The 27,032-nt window shown below is 47.6% G+C and overlaps 1 protein-coding gene across 2 annotated transcripts in view; it reads right to left on the bottom strand.

Moving 5' to 3' along the window:
- Window positions 1-27,032, bottom strand: part of FSD1L (fibronectin type III and SPRY domain containing 1 like) — a 525,899-nt gene that overhangs the window by 380,921 nt on the left and 117,946 nt on the right. For both annotated transcript variants that reach the window (XM_030194325.1, XM_030194324.1), the window contains 2 exons: window positions 18,450-18,551; window positions 6,207-6,229 (listed from right to left, as the gene is read on the bottom strand). In XM_030194325.1, coding sequence (XP_030050185.1) covers window positions 6,207-6,229; window positions 18,450-18,551 — 125 coding nt within the window. The remainder of the gene's footprint in view (window positions 1-6,206; window positions 6,230-18,449; window positions 18,552-27,032) is intronic.

A 27,032-nucleotide genomic window follows, 5' to 3' on the forward strand; every position in this document is an offset into this window, starting at 1 on the left:
TACCGCCCAAGTAGCATCCATCCCTCTAGCAGTTAAATTAATGGAAAGCATGGTAACCAAACAACTTACCAAATACTTAAATAAATTTTCAATACTACACGAATCACAATCAGGATTCCGATCCAACCACAGCACAGAAACAGTACTAATTACTCTCCTAACCAAATTCAAATAAACAATTGCAACTGGCAACAATGTACTCCTCCTACAATTTGACATGTCTAGCGCGTTCGACGTGGTCAGCCACCAAATACTCACAAACATCCTAGAGTACTTCGGAATAGGAGGAAACGTACTTAGTTGGATCAATGGCTTCTTATCCACAAGAACATACCAAGTGATTTCAAATTCAAGATCACCACCACCATGGAAACCTGATTGCGGTGTACCACAAGGATCACCGCTTTCACCAACCCTCTTCAACTTAATGATGACACCTCTAGCCAAAACCCTAGCCAACCAAGGACTGACTGAACCCGTACATATACGCAGATGATGTCACGATCTACATCCCGTTCAAAAACGATCTAACTGAAATCAGAAACGAAATCAAACAAAGCCTCCATATAATGAATTCATGGGCGGACGCGTTCCAACTAAAGCTCAACGCAGAAAAGACACAGTGTCTTATTCTCTCATCACAATACAATATGTACAAACCCACTAACATAACCACTCCAGATTATATTCTCCCTGTATCAGACAGTCTGAAAATCCTTGGAGTTACAATTGGCCGAAATATCACACTTAAAAATCACGCAAAAAATACACCAAAGAAAATGTTCTACTCAATTTGGAAACTTAAAAGAATAAAACCTTTCTTCCCAAGGGAAATATTTCACAGCCTAGTACAATCACTAGTACTAAGCCACCTAGACTACTGTAATTCCATCTATGCCGGATGCAAAGAACACATCATCAAGAACTCCAGACCGCCCAAAACACAGCAGCCAGACTTATATTTGGAAAAACGAAATATGAAAGTGCCAAACCTCTAAGAGAAAAACTACACTGGCTTCCGTCAAAGTTTGCACCATGATTCACAAAATCGTTCATGGTGAAGCCCCGACCTATATGTCAGATCTCATAAACCTGCTAACCAGGAACGCAAAAAAAAAATCAGCACGCACATTCATGAATCATCATTACCCCAATTACAAAGGACTTAAATATAAATCCACATATGCATCAAATTTCTCCTACACTAGTGCGAAATTGTGGAATGCACTACCAAAGGCCATAAAAACAATGCACGACCTGACAATTTTCCGTAAATTACTGAAAACCAACCTGTTCAAGAAGGCATACCATAAGGATACATCCCAAACACTTAAAACTCTACATGAACTAAACAAATCTGAACACTCACAATTAACTGTTCCCAATGCTACGAACGAAAGCACACAATCCTTGCTCTACTACCTCATCTCTAATACAGGATACAAACTTGACACAGCTAATTAACCTATTGTTATTATTCACTATACAATTCAGGAACTTCAATATAACACCACTATGTATGTGTCTTCCCTTTAATGCTACTTGTAATTTCATTCCGGAAATGGTGATCGCCATTACAGTATAATGTAAGCCACATTGAGCCTGCAAACTGGTGGGAGAATGTGGGATACAAATGCAACAAATAAATAAAATAAATAAATAATGATGAAAATAAGAACAGCCTAAGAAATAAGATGGGAGAGTTAAAATATATTGCACTAAATGAAAAATTAGATATAATAAGCATCTCTGAGACCTGGTGGAAGGAGGATAACCAGTGGGACACTGCCATATCGGGGTACAAATTATATCGTAGTGATAGGGTGGATCGAAATGGTAGAGGGGTAGAATTGTATGTTAAGGAGGGCCTTGAATCAAATAGATTGAAAATTCTGCAGGAAACAAAACACATCTTGGAATCTCTATGGATTGAAATTCCATGTGTAAAGGGAAAAAGGACCACCCGGCCAGGAAGAACAGACGGAAGTAGAAATGATCTCGGAAATTAGGGAGGCTAACAAACTGGGCAACATGATATAATGGGTGATTTCAATTACCCCGATATTGACTGGGTAAATGTAACATCAGGGCATGCTAGGGAGGTAAAATTCCTTGACGAAATCAAGGACTGCTTTAAGGAGCAGCTGGGACAGGAGCCGACAAGAGAAGGGAAAATTCTAGACCTAGTCCTTGGTGGAGCGCATGATCTGGCATGGGATGTAATGGTGATGGGGCCGCTTGATTACAGTGATCATAATATGATCAGATTTGATATTAGCTTTGGAGTAAGTTATAAACAGGAAATCCAATACATTAGCGTTTAACTTTCAAAAAGGAAACTATGATAAAATGAGAAGAACAGTGAAAAAAAACTTAGAGGAATGGCTGCAAGGGTCAAAAGTTTACCAGGAATGGATGCTGTTTAAAAATACCATGCTGGAAGCCCAAGACAAATATATTCCGTGTATAAAAAAGGAGGGAGGAAGACCAAGCGACAACAGGCATGGTTAAAAAGTGAGGTGAAGGAAGCTATTAGAGCTAAAAGAAAATCCTTCAGAAAATGGAAGAAGGAACAGACTGAAAATAATAATAAGAAGCATAAGGAATGTCAAGTCAAATGCAAAACGCTGATAAGGAAGGCAAAGAGGGACTTTGAAAAAAAAGATTGCGTTGGAGGCAAAAACACATAGTAAAAATGTTTTTTTTTGTTTTGTTTTTTTTAGGTATATTAAAAGCAAGAAGCCGGCAAAAGAATTGGTTGGACCACTAGATGACCAAGGGGTAAAAGGAGCAATCAGGGAAGACAAAGCCACAGCAGAGAGATTCAATGAATTCTTTGCTTCCGTCTTCAACGAGGAAAATTTGGGAGAGATACCAGTGCCAGACATGGTATTCAAAGCTGATGAGTCAGAAAAACTGAATGAAATCTCTGTAAACCTAGAGGATGTAATGGGGCAATTTGACAAATTGAAGAGTAGAAAATCTCCTGGACCGGATGGTATTCATCCTAGAGTACTGATAGAATTGAAAAATGAACTGGCGGAACTTTAGTTAGAAATATGTAATTTATCTTTAAAATCGAGTGTGGTACCGAAAGATTGTAGGGAAGCCCATGTAATACCGATATTTTAAAAATGTTCCAGAGAGAAGCACAGATTAATGAGACAAAGCCAACATGGATTTAGTGAAGGGAAATCTTGCCTCACCAATCTATTATATTTCTTTGAAGGGGTGAACAAACATGTGGATAAAGGTGAGCCAGTTGATATTGTGTATCTGGATTTTCAAAAGACGTTTGACAAAGCACCTCATGAAAGACTCCAGAAGAAATTGGAGAGTCATGGGATAGGAGGTAGTGTCCTATCGTGGAGGATAGAAAACAGAGAGTAGGGTTAAATGGTCGGTATTCTCAATGTAGAAGGGTAGACAGTAATTAAATTTGCTGACGACAGAAAGTTATTCAAAGTTGTTAAATTGTGAGAGGATTGTGAAAAATTACAAGAGGACCTTATGAGACTGGGAGACTGGTCATCTAAATGGCACATGATGTTTAATGTGAACAAGTGCAAAGTGATGCATGTGGGAAAGAGAAACCCGAATTATAGCTATGTAATGCAAGGTTCCATGTTAGGAGCCACCGACCAAGAGAGGGATCTCGGCATCGTTGTTGATGATACGCTGAAACTCTCTGCTCAGTGTGCTGTTGCGGCGGCTAAGAAAGCAAATAGAATGTTAGGTATTATTAGGAAAGGAATGGAAAACAAAAGTGAGGACGTTATAATACCCTTGTATCAGTCCATGGTGTGACCGCACCTCAAATATTGTGTTCAATTCTGGTCGCCGCATCTCAAAAAGATATAGTGGAATTAGAAAAGGTACAGAGAAGGGTGACGAAAATGATAAAGGGAATGGGATGATTTCCCTATGAGGAAAGGCTGAAGCATCTAGGGCTCTTCAGCTTGGAGAAAAGATGGCTGAGGGTATATATGATAAGAGTTCTATAACATAATGAGTGGAGTGGAACGGGTAGACATGAATCATTTGTTTACTCTTTCTAAAAATACTAGGACTAGGGGGTATGCGATGAAGCTACAAAGCAGTAAATTTAATATGAATCTGAGAAATTTTTCTTCACTCAACGTTTAGCTTAGCGGGGTTTAAAAAAGGTCTGGACAGCTTCCTAAAGGAAAAGTCTATAGACTATTATTAAATTGACTTGGGAAAATCCAGTGCTATTTCTGGGATAAGCAGCATAAAACGTATTGAACTTTTTTGGGATTTTGCCAGGTATTTGCGACCTGGATTGGCCACTATTGGAAACAGGATGCTGGGCTTGATGGACCTTTGGTCTGTACCAGTATGTCAATACTTATGTACTTAGACAAGCAAACTGAATTCCCATCACTTCTGAAGACCAGCAAATTGGTTTCCAAGTTGTTTAAAAAAAAAACCCCATGGAATTGGCTCTGGTGTTTGATCACCTTATTTAGTTATTTCACTTAGTGATGCCAACCATTTCCTAATTATTAAGCCACTTCAGCAAGGATTTAAATTTCAAGAGCCACATTCAGTGCTAACTTCAGTTCATAACAGCCATATCAAAAGGATTCTGCAAAATGTGCTCTTATTTCTCCCTCAGCTCTACCTGTCCAGTCTTATTTCTAGCTCTCCTTTTGAAATATTTTAGTACTACTTGCATCTTGATACTTTCTGTTTTGAGGAAAAGAGTGGGGGCAAAAGTATGCGGCATCTATTGTGGGCCAGTCTGTTTCTTTTGGGAAAAAAATAACTCTTCTTTTTCTGTGCCTCTTCTTTGGCAAATTTTTTTTTTTTTTACTCATTTCTGTCTGTCTTCACTGTGTTCTGAGGACAGGGTAGCATCCAGGTGTATTTATACTCATAGCAGTGCAGAGGCTAGTAGGGACAGCTTTAAAACTCTTTAAACAACAATTGCTCAGGAATAACAACTGAAATATTGCTGTTTCAACCTTCAAATATATTTTAGAGTCTACTTTATTAACTTCTAGTTTCAAGACCTGTCCTACAAAAGTACCACATCTCCCATTCGGGTTCTCATGAGTAAAATTACACTCACTTTCCCCTACCTCAGTGAAGACCAGCAGCACTCACCACCCTCTTCCACTGTTTTAAATATTAATTGTTTACAGTATTTTTTTTGTAATTGTTTTTAGCAGAAGTAAAATGTTTTTAAATAAAATAAATGATTAAATCTTTTCAGCTGCAGAGACAACAGCTCTTCCCTCCACTCTGATCATTTGTGCCTGTGATGTCCAGTACTTGGTAATTAAACCTACCAAAAGGCAATTTAAAAATCAGCCTCAGTCATACAAACTTAAAATAAATGCTCCCAAATCAAGTCAAGTTATAAAACTTGAGCTTGGCTTCTTCCCCATTCAGATGACGAATTGCTGAACTTTGTGGCAGTAAGGGAACTTAACAGTGGAAAGAGAAATAAAAAAAAAAAAAAAAAATCCCCTCCCCCTACTACCGTTTACTAAGTCGCACTGTGTTGGCATTAGCGCATCACAGCCACTAGCACAGCTCAGTAAACAGGGGGATAAATTTGTAAGATTAGAACCATCAAAATTCTCACACTTTAAACAAAGGATATTATTCTGGCTTAGTAGTCACAGACTGCAAAACAATTGGGAATCGGTGGCTTATTCTTTGATGCCACTTGGTCTTTCAGTCTCACCTCAATGTTGCTCAAGGTATGTAAACAGCATTAATAACCTAAGGGCTCCTTTTCAAAGTGGCACTATCAACTAGAGTGCACTGAATACAAAGAAGCCCATGGGAATTGAATGGGCTTCTACTCATTCAGTGCACACTAATCTGTAGCGCCACTTTGTAAAAGGAGCCCTAAATAAGGGGTTGCTAGTGCTGGTTCTTGAGGACTATAAATGGTGACTGTAAAAAGATCATCAGTTACACTGGGATAAACTTGGTCAAAACCTGAATACTGTAGTTATCCTAAAAAACAGAGGTGTTTATTGTTTTGAGGGGGGAAAAAACAGATGTGGGGGGAGGGGGGAGATTCAAACAGCTCTACTCCACACCCTACTGAACGATGAACAAAAGCTGAGAGTCTTGGACAGAAATGAAATTTAAAGCAATCAAAGAACAGATGAGAGAGAAAACAAAACACATTTTTAACAGGAGGAAAAGTTTTTTTTGTACTGTACCTATCTTTGATCTGTCTGGCAGCCTTGGTGCAAGTCAGGGAGAAGAAAGAAGGTAGAGTTAGTGCTTTCATGCAAGTCTCCGAGGCAGTAATCTCATGCAGAGAGAAATTAGAATGTACTGCACATTCCCAGATGCACACACCACTCCCCGATGCTTCACTACACACTGCAATGCAAACCAGTCAATTTTATGGAGATGCTCACTTTTCCACCCCAAGCTGGAGTTAGTGATTAGAAATGCGGTGATTCCTTGGATTCTGGATCAATGATAAATATTTCATTTGTCATTACGTCAAAACAAAAACCATAAATAAAAAAGTCAAAAGCCACACAAAACTGATTCCAGAGCAACGAGAACCATCTTCCACTCTCTCTTTCAAACATTAATCATCAACTTTGTCCCTCAGCCGCCACACAACTTAAGAGTTGTCTCTTAAGCTGCCCATAAATTTGCAGCACTGGTTGAGCTGGAGGCCAACCATAGTCATCACAATGGAGACCCAGAGCCTCTCTTAAACATGTTTGTTTCTAGCATCTCAAATGTGACTTTCTTCTGCTACAGGGTGCTTTTCTTTTGCCCCTTCTTTCCCACTTCCTCCCCAGCTTCCTGAGGTCCAATTACTATGATCTACAAATGGGATCCAATGAATCCTATTTACAGCCAAATACCCAGACTGCTGCTTTTCAATATATAATTTCTAGTCTCGACTATAACATAAGAACATAAACATTGCCAAAGGTCCATCAAACTCTGTATCCTGTTTCCAACAGTGGCCAATCCAGGTCACAAGCAACAGCAATGTCACTACAAGGCCATAAATATTTATAAACAATCTATACATAACAGGACACTGTATTCTCTTATATCATTTGATAAACTTACTCTTTAAGACATTTTCTTTTAACCTTTAGAGGCCTCGGTAAGACATCTGGCACCAAAGGGTTAATGGCTCCCCTGCTATTGCCTTGAAGCCCCAGATCAGTCACAGCTGAGAGTGTAGGAAACACATGCCACATACAACAGGACCAGACTGGTTTATCCTGTGTGGAGGAGTGGCCTAGTGGATAGGGTGGTGGACTTTGGTCCTGGGGAACTGAGTTTGATTCCCACTTCAGGCACAGGCAAGTCGCTTAACCCTCCATTGCCCCATGTAAGCCGCATTGAGCCTGCCATGAGTGGGAAAGCGCGGGGTACAAATTTAACAAAAAAAAAATCAGCAGCTAACATCAGCACTGACCCAACCGGGCAAATCCAGTGCCAGTGATCTGTTCTATGACTCTCCTACTAATAAAACACTCCTGAAAGATCTCTTAGGACAATCAAGGTCCTTGAATTTCTAGCTTGAGAACTGTACCTTTCATAAATTTTTGCCATTAGCTTGTGTTTGATCGGCGCTAATGCGTAGTTGCACATTTTGCTCTGCAGGCCAATTTGGCATCAAAATTATTAATCTGTTTTGAAGGTGGACCTCTGCAGGTGCAGAAGCCGAATATGCAGAAAGCTAGGATCTAGTTTTAGTGTGGCTTTTTTCTAACATTGCTATTAAAAAAAACAAACAAACAAAAAATCCCACACATTGTTTGTGCAGCTATTGAAATTGGGATGTCTGGATATTTATACCGATAAAGCAGTATAACATTACTAGAAATAATTTCAACTGGACTTTCATCCAGCAATTCAGCAAATACCCCCTATTGCCCCTTCTACTGCCTTTCACCAGTTTAAAATCTGGTTCCATAAAAATCCCATTGACAATTCTGTAATAGGGTACCTAGGATAAGAGGGTAAATAGGTGCTTATTTTAAGCATATTCTATAAAGAAAAGTAGATGCCTACTTTTTATTACAGAATACTAACGCAAGTGGCAGAAAACATGCTTATATTTAATCACTTACACCAACCCTACAACTCATATAAATGCCCACACCTAGGTGTTAGCCAGAACATGTGTAAACAATTGTATTCAATAATTTACACATATATTTGAGTGCTTCACCCATGCACACACCCCACTGGCAAAGTAAGTGCCATCAAACTTTGGTATTCTATAAGAGGCCATTTATGCACATTCCTACTGCCTAAAATGAGGTGATTCCTTATAGAATTACCCCATAAACATATTCAGTCAGAAGAAAGCAGAAAAATGTTTTTAAACAATTTCCCTAATACCACAAATTTACATTGTTTATATCAGCAGCAAATGAAATACCACATTGGAGAAAACAGCAGCAAATGAAATACCACATTAGAGAAATTAGATTTTACCTGCTAATTTTCTTTCCTTGAGTCCCTACAGACCAATTCAGACATGTTTACCTTCCCCAATCAGCAGATGGAGACTGTTTATGTGGAAGGTCAGAGGGAATATCCCAGTGTACGCCACAGTGGCATAGCCACGGGTGGATCCAGGTGGGCAAGGGTTATCTAGCAGCGGTGCACATCATTAGTCCCCAGGCCCCACCAGCTGAAGAGTTCTCTCTGGAGTCCCCGACCCCCCACCAGCAGTCTCATCCCTGATGCAGTCAGCAGCACGTTTCTAGCTGCCAATGCCAGCACTCCCCCCGCCCCCCGTGCACGCTCAGGTTCAGTTGTCACTCTCACGCAGTTCAGTTGTCACTCTCGCGCATACGTGCTGAACTGAGTATGCTCGGTGCAGTGCAGGTGTCGGCAGTTGGAAATGTGCTGCTGACTGCTGCCCTTACAGAAAGAAAGGCAGCCCTGCACCAGCAGATTTCTTCCATCTTGCTGCACCCACAGGACCTATATGCAGGTTCACCCTAGGGGGCGCCAATATTCATATATGATACGAAAATAGGAGCGATAGAGAGATCAAACCTGCAGCTGACACAGAAATATTCAAAATCGCTAAAACAGCAGAGGATTGTGAGGATTTGCAGAAGGATCTTGTGAAACCGCAGATGAAACTTCATGTGGACAAGTGCAAAGTGATACAACCAGAGCTGCACACAGTATGTAAGGTACAGTCTTACACAAAGGGGAGGCCAATGCCAGTCTCAGAGCTGCTGGAGAAGTAGCACGTGCTGTGACCTCAATCAGGTGTTAATTAAGGTGTGGTGAAGTAGAATATTTGCACAGGTTGCTGAATTAGCTTGTAAGACAGCCTGTTTAAAAAAAGGCCCCTTAGATTCAAAACTATATAAAGAAGAAAGGTTCCACTGAACTTTCTTTCTGAGAAGTTCTGAGAGAAGAGGACATTTCTCTGATAAGTGAACACTATTTTGCTTTGTGCTTTAGAAACTTAAAGATTGGGGTTTAAAGGAGGAGTTGTAGGTTAGTGATAGGCAGAATAAAAATACAAAAAAAGCAAATTTTATCAACTAATCTCCATAGTCTTTTTACCCTAAGTTTTAAAACGAACTTTGTACCACAGCATTAACAGATAGCATCTAGCAAGCACTGCTTGATAACAATGACCATAATATGTTCAGATTTGAAATTAACTTTGAAGTATACATAGGAAATCAAATACATTAGCGTTTAACTTTAAAAAAGGAGACTATGATAAAATGAGAACAACCGTGAAAAAAAAAAAAAAACTAGGAGGATAAGCTGTGAGGGTCAAAAATTTACATCAGGCATGGATGCTGTTCAAAAACGCCATCCTGGAAGCCTATGCCAAATATATTCCGCGTATGAAAAAAAGGAGAACGGGACTCACGGTTGGAAGAAGGGGGGGCGTGGCAAGATGGCGTCCTAGCTGAATTCACGGATGCTCTCTAACTGCTTGCTGGTAATACCTAAGATTTTTCTTCCAATTCGATATGCCCCATACGAAGAGAAAGCAAATGATACATGCCTGTAGCAGGTGTTCTCCGAAGACAGCAGGCTGATTGTTCTCACGACTGGGTTGACGTCCACAGCAGCCCCCACCAACCGGAACAAAACTTCGCGGGCGGTCCCGCTCGCAGGGCACGCCCACCGCGCATGCGCGGCCGTCTTCCCGCCCGTGCGCGACCGTTCCCGCTCAGTTGAATGACAAGCAAATTAATGAGTAAACGCAACTCCAAGGGGAGGAGGGAGGGTAGGTGAGAACAATCAGCCTGCTGTCCTCGGAGAACACCTGCTACAGGTATGTATCATTCACTTTCTCCGAGGACAAGCAGGCTGCTTGTTCTCACGACTGGGGTATCCCTAGCTCTCAGGCTCACTCAAAACAAGAACCCAGGTCAATTGAACCTCGCAATGGCGAGGGTATAACAGAAATTGACCTACGAAGAACAACTAACTGAGAGTGCAGCCTGACCATAATAAATTTGGGTCCTGGAGGGTGGAGTTGGATTTAAACCCCAAACAGATTCTGCAGCACCGACTGCCCGAACCGACTGTCGCGCCGGGTATCCTGCTGCAGGCAGTAATGAGATGTGAATGTGTGGACAGATGACCACGTCGCAGCTTTGCAAATCTCTTCAATAGTGGCTGACTTCAAGTGGGCCACCGACGCTGCCATGGCTCTGACACTATGAGCCGTGACATGACCCTCAAGAGTCAGCCCAGCCTGGGCGTAAGTGAAGGAAATGCAATCTGCTAGCCAATTGGATATGGTGCGTTTCCCGACAGCGACCCCTTTCCTATTGGGGTCGAAGGAAATAAACAATTGGGCGGACTGTCTGTGGGGCTGTGTCCGCTCCAGATAGAAGGCCAAAGCTCGCTTGCAGTCCAATGTGTGCAACTGACGTTCAGCAGGGCGGGTATGCGGTCTGGGAAAGAATGTTGGCAAGACAACTGACTGGTTAAGATGGAACTCCGACACCACCTTTGGCAGAAACTTGGGGTGAGTGCGGAGTACTACCCTATTATGATGAAATTTTGTATAAGGAGCATGAGCTACCAGGGCTTGAAGCTCACTGACTCTACGAGCTGAAGTAACTGCCACCAAGAAAATGACCTTCCAGGTCAAGTACTTCAGATGGCAGGAATTCAGTGGCTCAAAAGGAGGCTTCATCAGCTAGGTGAGGACTACGTTGAGATCCCATGACACTGCAGGAGGCTTGACAGGGGACCTTGACAAGAGCAAGCCTCTCATAAATCGGACGACTAAAGGTTCTCCAGAGATGGCTTTACCCTCTACACGATGATGGTAAGCACTAATCGCACTAAGGTGATTCCTTACTGAGTTGGTCTTGAGGCCAGACTCTGATAAGTGCAGAAGGTATTCAAGCAGGTTCTGTGTAGGACAAGAACGAGGTTCTAGGGCCTTGCTCTCACACCAAACGACAAACCTCCTCCACTTGAAAAAGTAACTCTTTTTAGTGGAATCCTTCCTAGAGGCAAGCAAGACACGGGAGATACCCTCAGACAGACCCAACGAAGCAAAGTCTACGCCCTCAACATCCAGGCCGTGAGCGCCAGAGACTGAAGGTTGGGGTACAGAAGCGCTCCGTCGTTCTGCGAAATGAGAGTCGGAAAACACTCCAATCTCCACGGTTCTTCGGAGGACAACTCCAGAAGTAGAGGGAACCAGATCTAACGGGGCCAAAAAGGCGCTATCAGAATCATGGTGCTATGGTCTTGCTTGAGCTTCAGTAAGGTCTTCCCCACCAAAGGTATGGGAGGATAAGCATACAGGAGGCCGGTCCCCCAATGGAGGAGAAAGGCATCCGACGATAGTCTGCCGTGTGCCTGTAGTCTGGAACAGAACAGAGGCAGCTTGTGGTTGGTCTGAGAGGCGAAAAGGTTCACCGAGGGAGTGCCCCACTCTCGGAAGATGTTGCGTACCACTCTGGAATGGAGCGACCACTCGTGCGGTTGCATGACTCTGCTCAGTCTGTCGGCCAGACTATTGTTTACGCCTGCCAGGTATGTGGCTTGGAGAAGCATGCTGAACTGGCAGGCCCAACGCCACATCCTGACGGCTTCCTGACACAGGGGGCGGGATCCGGTGCCTCCCTGCTTGTTGATGTAATACATTGCAACCTGATTGTCTGTCCGAATTTGGATAATTTGACAGGACAGCCGATCTCTGAAGGCCTTTAGTGCGTTCCAGACCGCTCGGAGCTCCAGGAGGTTGATCTGAAGATCCTGTTCCTGGAGGGACCACAGTCCCTGGGTGTGGAGCCCATCGACATGAGCTCCCCACCGCAGGCGAGATGCGTCCGTCGTCAGCACTTTCGCGGGCTGCGGAATTTGGAATGGACGTCCGAGGGTCAAATTGGTCCGAATGGTCCACCAGTGCAGTGAATTGCGGCAACTGATGGAGAGGCGGACGACATCCTCTAGATTCCCGGTGGCTTGACACCACTGGGAAGCTAGGGTCCATTGAGCAGGTCTCATGTGAAGGCGAGCCATGGGAGTCACATGAACTGTGGAGGCCATGTGACCCAGGAGTCTCAACATGTGCCGAGCCGTGACCTGCTGAGACGCTCTGGTCTGGGAAGCAAGGGACAGAAGGTTCTGCGCCCTTGCTTCGGGAAGAAAGGCCTGAGCCGTCTGAGAATTCAGCAGCGCTCCTATGAATTCCAGAGATTGGACCGGCTGGAGATGGGACTTTGGGTAATTTAGCACAAACCCCAGCAGCTCCAGAAGGTGGATAGTGCACTGCATGGACCGAAGGGCTCCTGCCTCTGAGGTGTTCTTGACCAGCCAATCGTCGAGGTACGGGAACACGTGCACTCCCAGCTTGCGCAAGTACGCCGCCACCACCACGAGGCACTTTGTGAACACTCGAGGCGCAGAGGCGAGCCCAAAGGGCAGCACACAGTACTGAAAGTGCCGTGTTCCCAAACGGAATCTGAGATACTGTCTGTGAGCTGGCAGTATCGGGATGTGAGTGTATGCGTCCTTTAAATCCAGGGAACATAGCCAATCGTCTTTCTGAATCATTGATAGAAGGGTGCCCAAGGAAAGCATCCTGAACTTCTCTTTGACCAGGTATTTGTTCAGGCCTCTCAGGTCTAGGATGGGGCGCATCTCCCCTGTTTTCTTTTCCACAAGGAAGTACCTGGAATAGAATCCCTGCCCTTCCTGCCCGGGTGGCAAGGGCTCGACCGCATTGGTGCTGAGAAGGGTGGAGAGTTCCTCTGCAAGTACCTGCTTGTGATGGGAGCTGAAGGATTGGGCTCCCGGAGGACAATTTGGTGGAGTGGAGGCCAAATTCAGGGCGTATCCGCACCGCACTATTTGGAGAACCCACTGGTCGGAGGTTATTAGAGGCCACCTTTGGTGAAAAACTTTCAACCTCCCCCCGACTGGCAGATCGTCCGGTACGGACACTTTGATGGCGGCTATGTTCCCATGGATCCAGTCAAAAACCCGTCCCCGGTTTTTGCTGTGGAAGCGCAGGGGGCTGCTTAGGCGCACGCTGTTGACGGGAACGAGCGAGCTGGGACTGTCCCTGTGCCTGATGAGGCCTTCGGGTCGGCTGGGTGTACCTACGCTTGTTGTAGGCGTAGGGCGCAGCCTGCCGGGCCCAGGAAAAACGTCCACCTGCAGAGGTGGATGCTGAAGGCGCCCGGTGGGAGAGCTTGTCGAGGGCGGTTTCCCGCTGATGTAGTTGGTCCTCCAACTTCTCGACCTTCTCGCCAAAAATATTATCCCCCCGGCAAGGGACATCAGCCAGCCACTGCTGGGTGCGGTTGTCCAGGTCAGAGGCACGCAGCCATGAGAGTCTGCGCATCACTATACCTTGGGCCGCAGCTCGAGATGCCACATCACAGGTGTCATAAATACCCCTGGACAGGAACTTTCTGCACGCCTTCAGCTGCCTGACCACCTCCTGAAAAGGCCTGGACTGCTCCGGGGGGAGCTTGTCGACCAGGTCCGCCAGTTGCTTCACATTATTCCGCATGTGTATGCTCGTGTAGAGCTGGTAGGATTGGATGCGGGTCCAGAGTGCGAGACTCCCGCCCCGGGGGCGCTGAAGCGGTATCCCTCGAACTCCGTGCCCTCTTGAGAGCAGAGTCCACGACCGCCGAGTCATGAGGCAATTGAGGCCGCATTAACTCTGGGTCTGAGTGGATCCTGTATTGGGACTCCGCTTTCTTGGGGATGGTGGGATTAGATAAAGGTCTCAACCAGTTCCGAAGCAGTGTCTCTTTGAGGACATTGTGCAACGGTACCGTGGAGGACTCTCTAGGTGGTGATGGATAGTCGAGGACCTCGAGCATCTTGGCTCTCGGCTCATCCACAGAGACCACGGGAAAGGGAATGCAGATAGACATATCCCTGATGAAAGAGGCAAAGGAGAGGCTCTCAGGTGGCGAGAGCTTCCTCTCCGGTGAAGGAGTGGGGTCGGAGGGAAGGCCCACAGACTCCTCTGAGGAAAAATATCTGGGGTCCTCCTCCTCCCCCCACAAGGCCTCTTCCTCGGTGTCGGACATGAGCTCCTGCAGCTCAGACCTCAACAGGGCCCGGCTCGACTTCGAGGCACCGAGTCCTCGGTGGCGGAGTCGAGCGGTGGACTCCCGCGCCGGCGGGGATGAAGCTCCCTCCATCGACGTCGACGGGGACTCCACCTGCGTGGCGGTCGAGACCGGTGCCGCAAGCGGCATCGAAGGCCTCGGCACCGGGCTAGAGCACGCCGGCGCCTCCATCAACGGCGCAGGGGGCGCAAGCACCCCCGGCACCGGCACAGTCTGGCGCATCAGCCCTTCCAGGATCCCCGGAAGGATGGCTCGGAGGCAGTCGTCAAGGCCCGCTGTCGGGAAAGGCGAGGGGGCCGGTGGAGGTGCCGGTGCCAGAATCTGCTCGGGTCCAGGAGACGGCACCGAAGTGCTCATGCCCTGACGTAGCGATACCTCTACCACCGAGTGGGAACGCTCCTCCCGGCGCTGCCGCTTCCTCGGCATTGAGTCATCTCTGGAGCCGGAGCTGGTAGCCACATGCGCCATGGGCGACCGATGACGGTGCTTTTTAGCCTTCTTCCGGTGCCCGTCATCGGCGCTCGGCGGTACCGAAGAGGAGGAGGTAGATCCCCCTTGGCCTCGAGGGATCGGGTCCGACAGGGTTCGATCCCGATGGCCCTGGGTAGAGGGAGTGACCGGGGCCGATTGCCCGCGCGGCCGCTCACCCCTGCCATCTCCGGAAGACCGGCAGGCCAACGGAACCTGTGCTCCTGGGGTCAGTGCCGTCGCTGCAGATTTCATGGACATCGGTATCGGTACCGAAGATCCGGCCGTCGACACCGATGCCGTCGAAGTCGACGTCGAGGGGCCGGCGCAAGTTCCAAAAAGACGGTCCCGAAGAACTCGCCTCGCCACCTGTGTCCGTTTCCGTAAACCGAGACACAAGGTGCACGTCTTGGTATCGTGCTCCAGCCCGAGGCACTGGAGGCACCAAGCGTGAGTGTCGGTCTGCGACCACACTTCTTAAATCCACTCGGGACCTTCGAGGACATCGACGGAAAAATCGCGTCGGCGAAGTCAAAGTCGTCGATGGTGGCGGTAAAAAGCACACCCGAAAAATAAATTGACCGCGCGGCCATAAGGCCGCAACGAGGCGCCCCCCACTAAAAGTACGAGGGAAGTAAAACAAAGTTTTTTCTTTTTTTTTTTTGAAAAGAAAACAGAACAAAAGAAAAAACAAACGAAGAAACAAACGAAGAAAACTCGCGTCTAAGGCGCGGTCCGGTTTCCAGGGCTGACAGAGAGAGAGACGAACACGGCTCTCTCCAGCGCGGAAAAGAAAAGACTGAGCGGGAACGGTCGTGCACAGGCGGGAAGACGGCCGCGCATGCGCGGTGGGCGTGACCTGCGTGCGGGACCGCCCGTGAAGTTTTGTTCCGGTTGGTGGGGGCTGCCGTGGACGTCAACCCAGTCGTGAGATCAAGCAGCCTGCTTGTCCTCGGAGAAAGGGGACGAGAAAAGTGCAACCGCCAACTGCATTAACGTCATCTCCAATCCAGCAAACATTGGACCGCTTCGTGAGAAGCTTACCATTTGATTCCGGTTCAGAGAGTCCCGCATTGATTGATGACGAAGGAGCGACGCCAATCCAGGTCCTAGATACTACACTATCGTCACCGGCGCTGAATCCCCCTCCTTGTCCCGCTGGTGTCAGAGTGGAGTCAAGGGTTCAAACTGGATCCGAAGAGGTCGTTGATTTGTCCCTATCTGGCAGTTTCTCCCCTGGAGCAACAGTTGAAAACACACTGGTGCAAAAAAAGTCCCAGGAGGTGACTATGGAAGCTATTTGGACTGTGCTTCAGAGACTGACTATTGAGGTGGCTAAATCCACGAGAGAAATGTCTACAATTGCAAGTAAGTTGACAATGATGTCTGAATCTTTTGATGAAGCTAAAAGAGAATCTGCAAATCAGTTTACCACTATAAAAGAAGAAGTTAATATTGTTAAAACAACTGAGGATTCCTTAGTGAAAGATAAAATTTTTACTACACGTAAAATAGAGCAAATAGAGAATTATAACCGACGTCTCACTCTCAGAATGTTGAACTTTCCTATTTCACCAGCTTTGACACCTCGAGATTTTCTTAAGAAATATTTACAGGAGATTCTGAAATTATCTCCGTCAGATATTCCTCCTTCTAATAAAGTTTATTACTGCCTAATACACAAAAGCGTGGAGAAATCTCTGAATCCCCTGCTATTGATATACAGAATTTAACATCAATACTAGAGGACTCAATGACAGACACATCATCTAGAGGGACTCTGATAGTATCTGTGGTATTTGAACAAGATTTGAATATGATCATGAAGCTGTATTTTAAATATTCTTCAGCCCTATTTTGTGGTCAGAAAATATGGGTTTATCCGACGTTACTAAGATGACTCAGCAGAGATGAAAACAATTTCTGGCATTGAGAGATGAAGTGAGAACATTGGGTGCAACTTTTACATTGGCATATCCGTGTAAATGTATAATTCGCATATCGGAAATTAAATACGTATTTTTCGAGCCAGTTCAACTAAAGACTTTCCTCGACGCTAAAAATCCATAGGAGGAATAACTGAATCAGCGATAAATTTGAATTAATGAGAATGTAAGAACAGGACTATGCCAATTTGAAGCAAGATTTTTCTTTATTGATAATTCTCCTTAAATCTGTATGGACCCCCACCCCCCCCCCCCCCCCCCCCCCCCCCATTTCTTTTTTTGGTGGTCTAAGAAAGAGTAAAATGATGTTTATGTGTCCTCGGACCCCTTCTTTTTTCAATCTACACCTCCTCCCTGGGCTCCCTGAGCTCATCTCATGGTTTCCAATATCATTATTATGCCGACGACACACAGCTTTATCTCTCCACACCAGACATCACTGCGGAAACCCAGGCCAAAGATTCGGCCTGCTTATCCGACATTGCTGCCTGGATATCCAACCGCCACCTGAAACTGAACATGGCCAAGACAGAGCTTATTGTCTTCCCACCCAAACCCACTTCTCCTCTCCCTCCACTCTCTATCTCAGTTGATAACACCCTCATCCTCTCCGTCTCATCTGCCCGCAACCTTGGAGTCATCTTCGACTCCTCCCTCTCCTTCTGTGCGCATATCCAGCAGATAGCCAAGACTTGTCGCTTCTTCCTCTATAACATTAGCAAAATTTGGTTAAGTGGCTAAAGTTAGGACAGCAAGAAGGTACTAGCTAGTACCTCGAGAATGCCACTTGAGGTCGTAGCTGCGATTTTGTTACAGCAGGCACCATGGGCAAGGGAAGTGGGCATGACTCCTGCCCTTTGGATCCCACCAGACTACTGGGCATCTACGATATAGGCCTGGGGAGGCAGGTGGCAGGGGCTTGGTGAGCCCTTTTGCACTTTAGGAGTTAACAGGATGGGGAAAGGAATCGCAGGGGAAGGAGAGAAGAAGCGGAGGAGCAGAGTCACCGACTTGCATCCCTTATGGAGGTTCCGGCTGACATTCAGCCAGGGCCTGCAAAGTGTCTTATGTGGATGCCAGCTGAATATCGTCCAAGACCCGCATAAGATCTGGTGGCCAGTACAACTTTAATTATCCCTGGATATTCAATGCCGGTGCCCGGACATGGCCTGGCATTAAATATCTGGGGCTAATTCTACCCTCAGCGGTATTCTCTCAGCTTCTACGGTTTGTTGGAACCAAACACCTAGCTGGAACATTATTACATAGAATACAGGTTATTTTTCATTTCCTCTGCAAAAGATTTAAGTAGAAGTATCATATCAAGACATCCCAGCTCATGCAAATCTCTTGTGAAAAATAAGACAGCTCAAAGAGGAAAAACAAAGGACTGGAAAGGAGTACAGGAATGTCTCCAATTTCCTGCCTTCATTTCAAGCTACATTTCTACCTTTGAAAATTCCTCAGGCTCCTTAATGTCCAATGACCGGGAGGCAAAATCCAGCAGCTCTTCAGAACATTTTAAGGCATTTGTGCACTGGGCCAGCTGATTCTAAGATTGAAAGGATAGTAGTTATTATAGGTGACCCCAATACCAAGACATCTGCAGTAAGCCCCATAAAATAAAGCATTGTTTTACACCTGTAACAGCGAAAGCTACATACCTGTAGAAGGTATTCTCCGAGGACAGCAGGCTGATTGTTCTCACGAATGGGTGACTTCCACGGCAGCCCCTCCGATCGGAGATCTTCACTAGCAACAGCATTTGCTAGCCCTCGCATGCGCATGCACCATGCGCATGCACCGTGCGCATGTGCGACCGTCTTCCTGCCTGAACACGAGCGTGCTCGTCAGTCCAGTAAATAGCAAAGACAAAGACAAGGGAAGACACAACTCCAAAGGGGAGGCGGGCGGGTAGGTGAGAACAATCAGCCTGCTGTCCTCGGAGAATACCTTCTACAGGTATGTAGCTTTCGCTTTCTCCAAGGACAAGCAGGCTGCTTGTTCTCATGAATGGGGTATCCCTAGCCCCCAGGCTCACTCAAAACAACAAACATTGGTCAATTGGGCCTCGCAACGGAGAGGACATAACTAAGATTGAACTAAACTTAACCAACTAACTGAGAGTGCAGCCTGGAACAGAATAAAAATGGGCCTAGGGGGGTGGAGTTCGATTCTAAACCCCGAACAGATTCTGTAGCACCGACTGCCCGAACCGACTATAGCATCGGGTATCCTGCTGTAGGCAATAATGAGATATGAATGTGTGGACTGAAAACCACGTCGCAGCCTTACAAATCTCTTCAATAGTGGCTGACTTCAAGTGGGCCACTGAAGCTGCCATGGCTCTAACACTATGAGCCGTTACATGACCCTCAAGAGTCAGCCCAGCTTGGATGTAAGTAAAGGAAATGCACTCTGCTAGCCAATTTTAGATGGTGCGTTTCCCGACAGCCACTTCCCTTCTGTTGGGATCAAAAGAAACAAACAATTGGACGGACCGTCTGTGGGGCTGTGTCCACTCCAGATAGAAGGCCAATGCTCATTTGCAGTCCAATGTGTGCAGCTGGCATTCAGCAGGGCGGGTATGAGGACGGGGAAAGAATGTTGGCAAGACAATTGACTGGTTCAGATGGAACTCCGACACCACCTTCGGCAAGAACCTAGGGTGAGTACGGAGGACTACTCTGTTATGATGAAATTTGGTATAAGGAGCATGAGCTACCAAGGCTTGAAGCTCACTGACTCTGTGAGCTGAAGTAACTGCCACGAAGAAAATGACCTTCCAGGTCAAGTACTTCAGATGGCATGAATTCAGTGGCTCAAAAGGAGGTTTCATCAGCTGGGTGAGAACGACATTGAGATCCCATGACACTGTAGGAGGTTTGATGAGGGGCTTTGACAACAGCAAACCTCTCATGAAGCGAACAACTAAAGGCTGTCCCGAGATCGGCTTACCTTCCACATGGTAATGGTATACACTAATCGCACTAAGATGAACTCTTACAGAGTTGGTCTCAAGACCAGACTCAGACAAGTGCAGAAGGTATTCAAGCAGGGTCTGTGTAGGACAAGAGCAAGGATCTACGGCCTTGCTGTCACACCTTTTTAGTGGAATCTTTCCTGGAATCAAGCAAGACCCGGGAGACACCCTCGGAGAGACCCAAGGAGGCAAAATCTACGCTCTCAACATCCAGGCCATGAGAGCCAGAGACCGGAGGTTGGGATGCAGAGCGCCCCCTCGTTCTGAGTAATGAGGGTCGGAAAACACTCCAATCTCCACGGTTCTTCGGAGGACAACTCCAGAAGAAGAGGAAACCAGATCTGACGCGGCCAGAAAGGAGCGATCAGAATCATCGTGCCTCAGTCTTCCCCACCAAAGGTATGGGAGGATAAGCATACAGGACGCCTTCCCCCCAATCCAGGAGAAAGGCATCCGACGCTAGTCTGCCGTGGGCCTGAAGTCTGGAACAGAACTGGGGGACCTTGTGGTTGGCTCGGGTAGCAAAGAGATCCACCAAGGGGGTGCCCCACGCTTGGAAGATCTCGTGTACCACTTTGGAATTGAGCGACCACTCGTGCGGTTGCATGATCCTGCTCAATCTGTCGGTCAGACGGTTGTTTACGCCTGCCAGATATGTGGCCTGAAGATTCATGCTGTATCGGCGAGCCTAAAGCCACATCCTGACGGCCTCCTGACACAGAGGGCGAGATCCGGTGCCCCCCTGCTTGTTGATGTAATACATGGCAACCTGGTTGTCTGTCTGAATTTGAATAATTTGTTGGGACAGCCGATCCCTGAAAGCCCTCAGAGCGTTCCAGACCACTCGTAACTCCAGGAGATTGATCTGTAGACCTTGTTCCTGGACCAACTCCCTTGGGTGTGAAGCCCATCGACATGAGCTCCCCATCCCAGGAGAGACGCATCCGTCGTCAGCACTTTTTGCGGCTGAGGAATTTGGAAGGGACGCCCCAGAATCAAATTGGACCGAATTGTCCACCACTGCAGGGATTGAAGAAAACTGGTGGACAGCTGGACTACATCCTCTAGACCCCCAGCAGCTTGGTACCACTGGGAAGCTAGGGTCCACTGCGCTGATCTCATGTGAAGGCGGGCCATTGGAGTCACATGAACTGTGGAGGCCATGTGTCCGAGCAATCTCAACATCTGCCGAGCTGTGATCTGCTGAGACGCCTGCACCCAGGAAACGAGGGACAGAAGATTGTTGGCCCTCGCTTCCGGAAGGTAGGCACGAGCCGTCTGAGAGTCCAGCAGAGTTCCTATGAATTCTAGCTTCTGAACTGGAAGACGATGGGACTTTGGATAATTTTTCACAAACCCTAGTAGCTCCAGGAGTCGAATAGTCATCTGCATGGACAGTAGAGCTCCTGCCTCGGAGGTGTTCTTCACCAGCCAATCATCAAGGTAAGGGAACACAGGCACTCCCAATCTGCATAGAGACGCCGCTACGACAACCAGGCATTTTGTGAACACCCTGGGCGTGGAGGCGAGACAAAAGGGTAGCACACAATACTGAAAGTGCCGTGTTCCCAGACAGAATCGAAGATACTGTCTGTGAGCTGGCAGTATCGAGATATGAGTGTAAGCATCCTTTAAGTCCAGAGAGCATAGCCAATCGTTTGCCTGAATCATGGGAAGAAGGGTGCCCAGGGAAAGCATCCTGAACTTTTCTCGGACCTGATATTTGTTCAGGGCACTTAGGTCTAGGATGGGACGCATCCCCCCTGTTTTCTTTTCCACAAGGAAGTACCTGGAATAGAATCCCAGCCCCTCTTGCCCCAGTGGCACAGGCTCGACCGCATTGGCGCTGAGGGCGGAGAGTTCCTCTGCAAGTACCTGCTTGTGCTGGAAGATGAAGGACTGAGCTCCCGGTGGGCAATTTGGAGGCTTTGAAACAAAATTGAGGGAATATCCTAGCCGGACTATTTGAAGAACCCACTGGTCGGAGGTTATGAGAGGCCACCTTTGGTGAAAAAATTTTAACCTCCCCCCCCCCCCCCCCCCCCCCCCCCCCCCCCACCGGTAGATCGTCCAGCACGGACACTTTGATTGCAGCTATGCTCTGCTGGAGTCAGTCAAAAGCCCATCCCTTGCTTTTGCTGGGGAGCTACAGGGGCCTGTGGAGGTGCACGCTGTTGACGACAATGAGCGTGCTGGGGTTTGGCCTGGGCAGCAGGCTGGCGAGAGGAAGGATTGTACCTACGCTTATTAGAAGAATAGGGAACAGTCCTCCTTCCCCCATAAAAACGTCTACCAGTTGAGGCGTCCGGCGGGAGAATTTGTCGAAAGCGGTGTCCCACTGGTGTAGCTGTTCTACCACCTGTTTGACCTTTTCTCCAAAAATATTATCCCCCCGGCAAGGAGAGTCCGCTATCCGCTGCTGGAGCCTATTCTCCAGGTCTGAGGCGTGCAGCCATGACAGTCTGTGCATCACCACACCTTGAGCAGCGGCCCTGGACGCGACATCAAAAGTATCATAAACACTCCTGGCCAGGAATTTACGGCACGCCTTCAGCTGCCTGACCACCTGCTGAAAAGGCTTGGCTTGCTCAGAAGGGAGCTTGTCCACCAAGTCCGCCAACTGCCGCACATTGTTCCGCATATGAATGCTCATGTAGAGCTGGTAGGACTGGATTTTGGAAATGAGCATTGAAGAATAGTAGGCCTTCCTCCCAAAAGAATCCAAGGTTCTAGAGTCTTTGCCCGGGGGCGCCGAAGCATACTCTCTAGAACTCTTGACCTTCTTAAGGGCCAGATCCACCACACCAGAGTCGTCCGCATCGAGTCCGCATGGATCCGATACTGGGATTCGATCTTCTTGGGAATGTGGAGATTAGTTAGCGGCTTCACCCAGTTCGCCAGCAATGTCTTCTTGAGGACATGATGCATGGGTACTGTGAACGATTCCTTAGGTGGCGAAGGATAGTCCAAAAGCTCAAACATTTCAGCCCTTGGCTCATCCTCCGTAACCACAGGGAAGGGAATGGCCGTAGACATTTCCTGGACAAAGGCTGCGAAAGATAGACTCTCAGGAGGAGAAAGCTGTCTTTCAGGGGAGGGAGTGGGATCAGAAGGAAGACCGTCAGACTCCTCATCTGAGAAATATCTGATGTCTTCCTCTGCCTCCCATGAGGCCTCACCATCGGTGTCGGACACGTTCATGAACTTCTGTCCGAAGCCGTGCCTGCCTCGACTCCGTAGGAACATGACCACAGTGGGTGCGTCGAGAGGAAGACTCCCGTACCGGCGGCAATGGAGCTCCCTCCATCGTTATCGTCGGGGAGTCCACCTGGGAGGCAGCCGATGCCGGTACCGGAGACCTCATCACAGACGAGGGCCCAGCCGTCGCCTCAGTCGTCGGTACCGGCGGCGCAAGCACCCCCGGCACCGGAGGAGAAGGGCGCAACAGCTCTTCCAAGATCCCTGGAAGGATGGCCCTGAGGCTCTCGTTCAGAGCGGCTGTCGAGAGAGGCAAGGAGTCTGGTACCGGCGACGAGCTGCGAATCTGTCCAGGACGCGAAGGTGGTACCGGGCTGTCCAGAGGGAAGCGCATCGACACCTCCTGTATGGAGAGTGAGAGGTCCTCCCGATGTCGACGCTTGGGTGCCGGTGGCACCGGCGACCCAGAGCTCTCGGTACTGCGTCTGGAAGGCAACCGATGACGATGCTTCTTTGCTTTCGCACGAAGCACGTCACCGGTACCTCCCGGTACCGAAGAGGAGGACGTCGAATCCAAACATCTCCTGTGCGCCAGGTCCGAAAGAGGTCGATCCCGGGGGGGTCTGTACCACATGAGCCCTCGAGGCAGGCGGAGACCTACTCGAGGGCTCACCGCTACCAGCAGGGGAATGGACAGCCCTCACCTGCACTCTGGAAGACGAAGCACCCTCCGACGATATCGATACCACCGATGACCTCGGTATCACAGACGCTGGATCACCGGCAGAAGAGCTGGGTACCACAGACGTTGACGCACCGGACGAGGCCCTGAACAAAAGGCTTCACTGGGCCAATCTGCCTGAGGCCGCTTCTTCAAGAGAAGACAGAGAGTACAGGCCTGGGGGCGATGCCCGGCCCCCATACACTGAAAGCACGAAACGTGCCTATCAGTGAGGGAGATAGTCCGGCTGCACTGGGTGCACTTTTTGAAGCCGCTGGCAGGCTTCGAGGACATGGGCAGAAAAATCAAGCCGGTGAAGTCAAAATTCGCGATGATGGCTAATGGCACAAAAAAAAGTTAGAAAAAACCCGTACGGGTGGCGAAAAAGGTCGCGCCCGACAACGAAAGAAAACTTATTGGAAAAAACTCGAAATAAGGGAATTTTTTTTTTTTTTTACTAAGAGGCACGCGACGGAAAAGAAGATTCCGGACACTTCCGAACGGAAGAACGCAGCGAAAAGACGCGAGGGGTCTCCTTGGGGCGCAGACCGACCGAAAAACAGCCGTCCTGAGCCGCGGAAAAAAGAAGACTGACGAGCATGCTCGCGTTCGGGCGGAAAGACGGTCGCACATGCGCACGGTGCATGCGCATGCGAGGGCTAGCAAACGCTGTTGCTAGTGAAGATCTCCGATCGGAGGGGCTGCCGTGGAAGTCACCCATTCGTGAGAACAAGCAGCCTCTTTGTCCTCGGAGAAAGATGTTTTCAAGAGATAGCAGGATTAATCAGGCACACAATTGGTTAATATTCAACAGAGGAGAGACTTGTATACAATTCCAAAAACACTCTTCTCAAAGCTGGTGACACTGGAAAGGACAGTGCGATACAGTTATGACGAAACTTTGGCCACCATTGGTGTGGTTTGCAGCATGAGTTTTTGTAAAACAGCGCGCAACATTTGAAAAAGCTAAGTTTTTGCACTTTTTCCATATATTTTTATATGATAACCAGCTGTTATTATAGCAGATTTAGTGATGTGATTAGCAAAAGGGTTTTTGTGCCGATAACTGGAACCACCCTATAATTCCTGACATAAAAGAAGTGTTAAGGCAGGTTGGGTTCTGAGGCATTTTCCCTTTTACACTGATCACATATTATTGCTTATATTACAAATGGTAATTTATTGCTAGCTTTGAGAACACAATTGGTTAATGTCATTTCCAGGATGGAAGAGCTCTTTCAGAGCTCAGAACTGTGCGTAAAGTTCTGAGCATGCATGGCTCTTCCTGCAAGCAGTGGTCTCAGTTCCTCACTTAGTTGTAGAGCTCAAGAGGGGATCTTACTCTTGTGGGGGGGGGGGGGGGGGAATTATATACCTAGTCAATTTTGCTGTCTACAAAAAACACCTGCTACAGATGAGAAAAATTGCTTTATCCCAACTGACAAGAATGTCTGAGTCAGGTATGCAAGTGGGCATCTTCCAAAATCTATGTAGCTCAATAATTTATCATTTGAACATTGTCCAGGAACAGCCCATTCAAAGGAAAACATGAGTGTTGCCGATGTAATATGGACAGGTTGACTAGCAGAGCTCAACCAAATGCACTGTAAGAAGTGAGGACCAGGTAGCTGCTTCGCATAAGCAAGGTAATTCTATAAGAAGCTACCTAGTTGTAGGCAACAATAAAGGTGCATAAATGGCAGAATTATGGCCACAACAAATGTAAATGACCTCTTACAGAACCTAATAGAAAAGCGAAAATATTTACCTGTAGCAGGTATTCTCCGAGGACACCAGGCTTTATGTTCTCACACATGGATAACGCGATCCTGGGTTTCCTGGTCTGGAGCTTACAACAAGTTAGTAAGAGCTTTGTGGAGCATGAGACATGCTCCACTGTGCATACGTAAGTGCCTTCCCACTCACCGTGAGAGTGCGGTTAACATAGTACAATACTACAGCAAAGAAAAACAAAAATAGGAGACAACTCCAAGGGGAGGCAGGAGGCTTGCTGTCATCGGAGAATACCTGCTATACAGGCAAGTATCTTCGCTTTCTCGAGGACAAACAGGCCTATGTATTCTCACAATTGGGGTATCCCTAGCAACCAGGCTCTCTGAAAACCACCACCACTGGTCAAACACAGATTAACATGAAAACTATTACAAACTGAGTAAGAATGCAGCCTGGAACAGAAGAAAACGGATCTATGTGGTGAATAAACTGGACCTTTGGAATTAATTTTTTGTGATCTGCTCTTTTTCTGCAGCGGTAGAGATTGGACAGAGGGCTTTGACAACAGCAAACTGCTCATGAAGTGAATAACCAAAGGCTGTCCAGAGATGGGCTTACCCTCTACACGTTGATAAGCATTAATCGCACCGAGGTGAACCCTTACTAAATAGAAGGTATCCAAGCAAGCTCTGTGTAGAGCAAGACAGGGGATCTAGGGCCTTACCACACCAGACAGCAAAACTCCTCCATTTAAAAGAATAATGCTCCTTATCAGTGTCAGTCAAAAACTCTGCTTGGCCTCTCGTACCTGCCTCGACTTGGAGGAGCCATGTCCTCGAAAGGGGCTTCGAGGAGTCAGCTCCCGTCTTGACTCCTGCAAAGCTTCCTCCACCAACATTGAGGGAGTGCTGGCTTGAGTGGCAGTTGACACTGGGACCGCACACACCACCAGCATTTGAGACCGCATTGCAGGCTGAGGGCAACAGCAACAAGAGGCATGGCAGGCGCAAGCAGCCTTGATACCGATGCAGTCTGATGCCAGCCAGCAGCTCAGGGAGCAAGGCCCAGATGCCCTCATCAAGAGTTTACACCGGGAAAGGTTGGGGCGTCAGCTCAGAGAGTCTGTGGAGATGTTGGGGTCAGGATGGGAGACCGAAACAACACCTCCTGTATGAAGGGGGAGCAGTCCTCCCAGCGCTGATGCTTCTCAGGTGCCAAATCCCTCGATGCCCTGGAGCTCCCAGCACCGTGAGTATCAATGCCTATGCTTCTTGGCCTTCACCAGAAGCCAGTCATCAAGGCTCAATCCTCACATTGCCTCAGTGTCAGGTCCGACACAGGCTAGTCCCAGGGGCCCTGCGCAGTACTCGGTACTGAGGCAGGTGGAGACCCACTTG

Source organism: Microcaecilia unicolor, chromosome 2 (genome assembly GCF_901765095.1).
Source record: "Microcaecilia unicolor chromosome 2, aMicUni1.1, whole genome shotgun sequence".
Taxonomy (NCBI): Eukaryota; Metazoa; Chordata; class Amphibia; order Gymnophiona; family Siphonopidae; genus Microcaecilia; species Microcaecilia unicolor.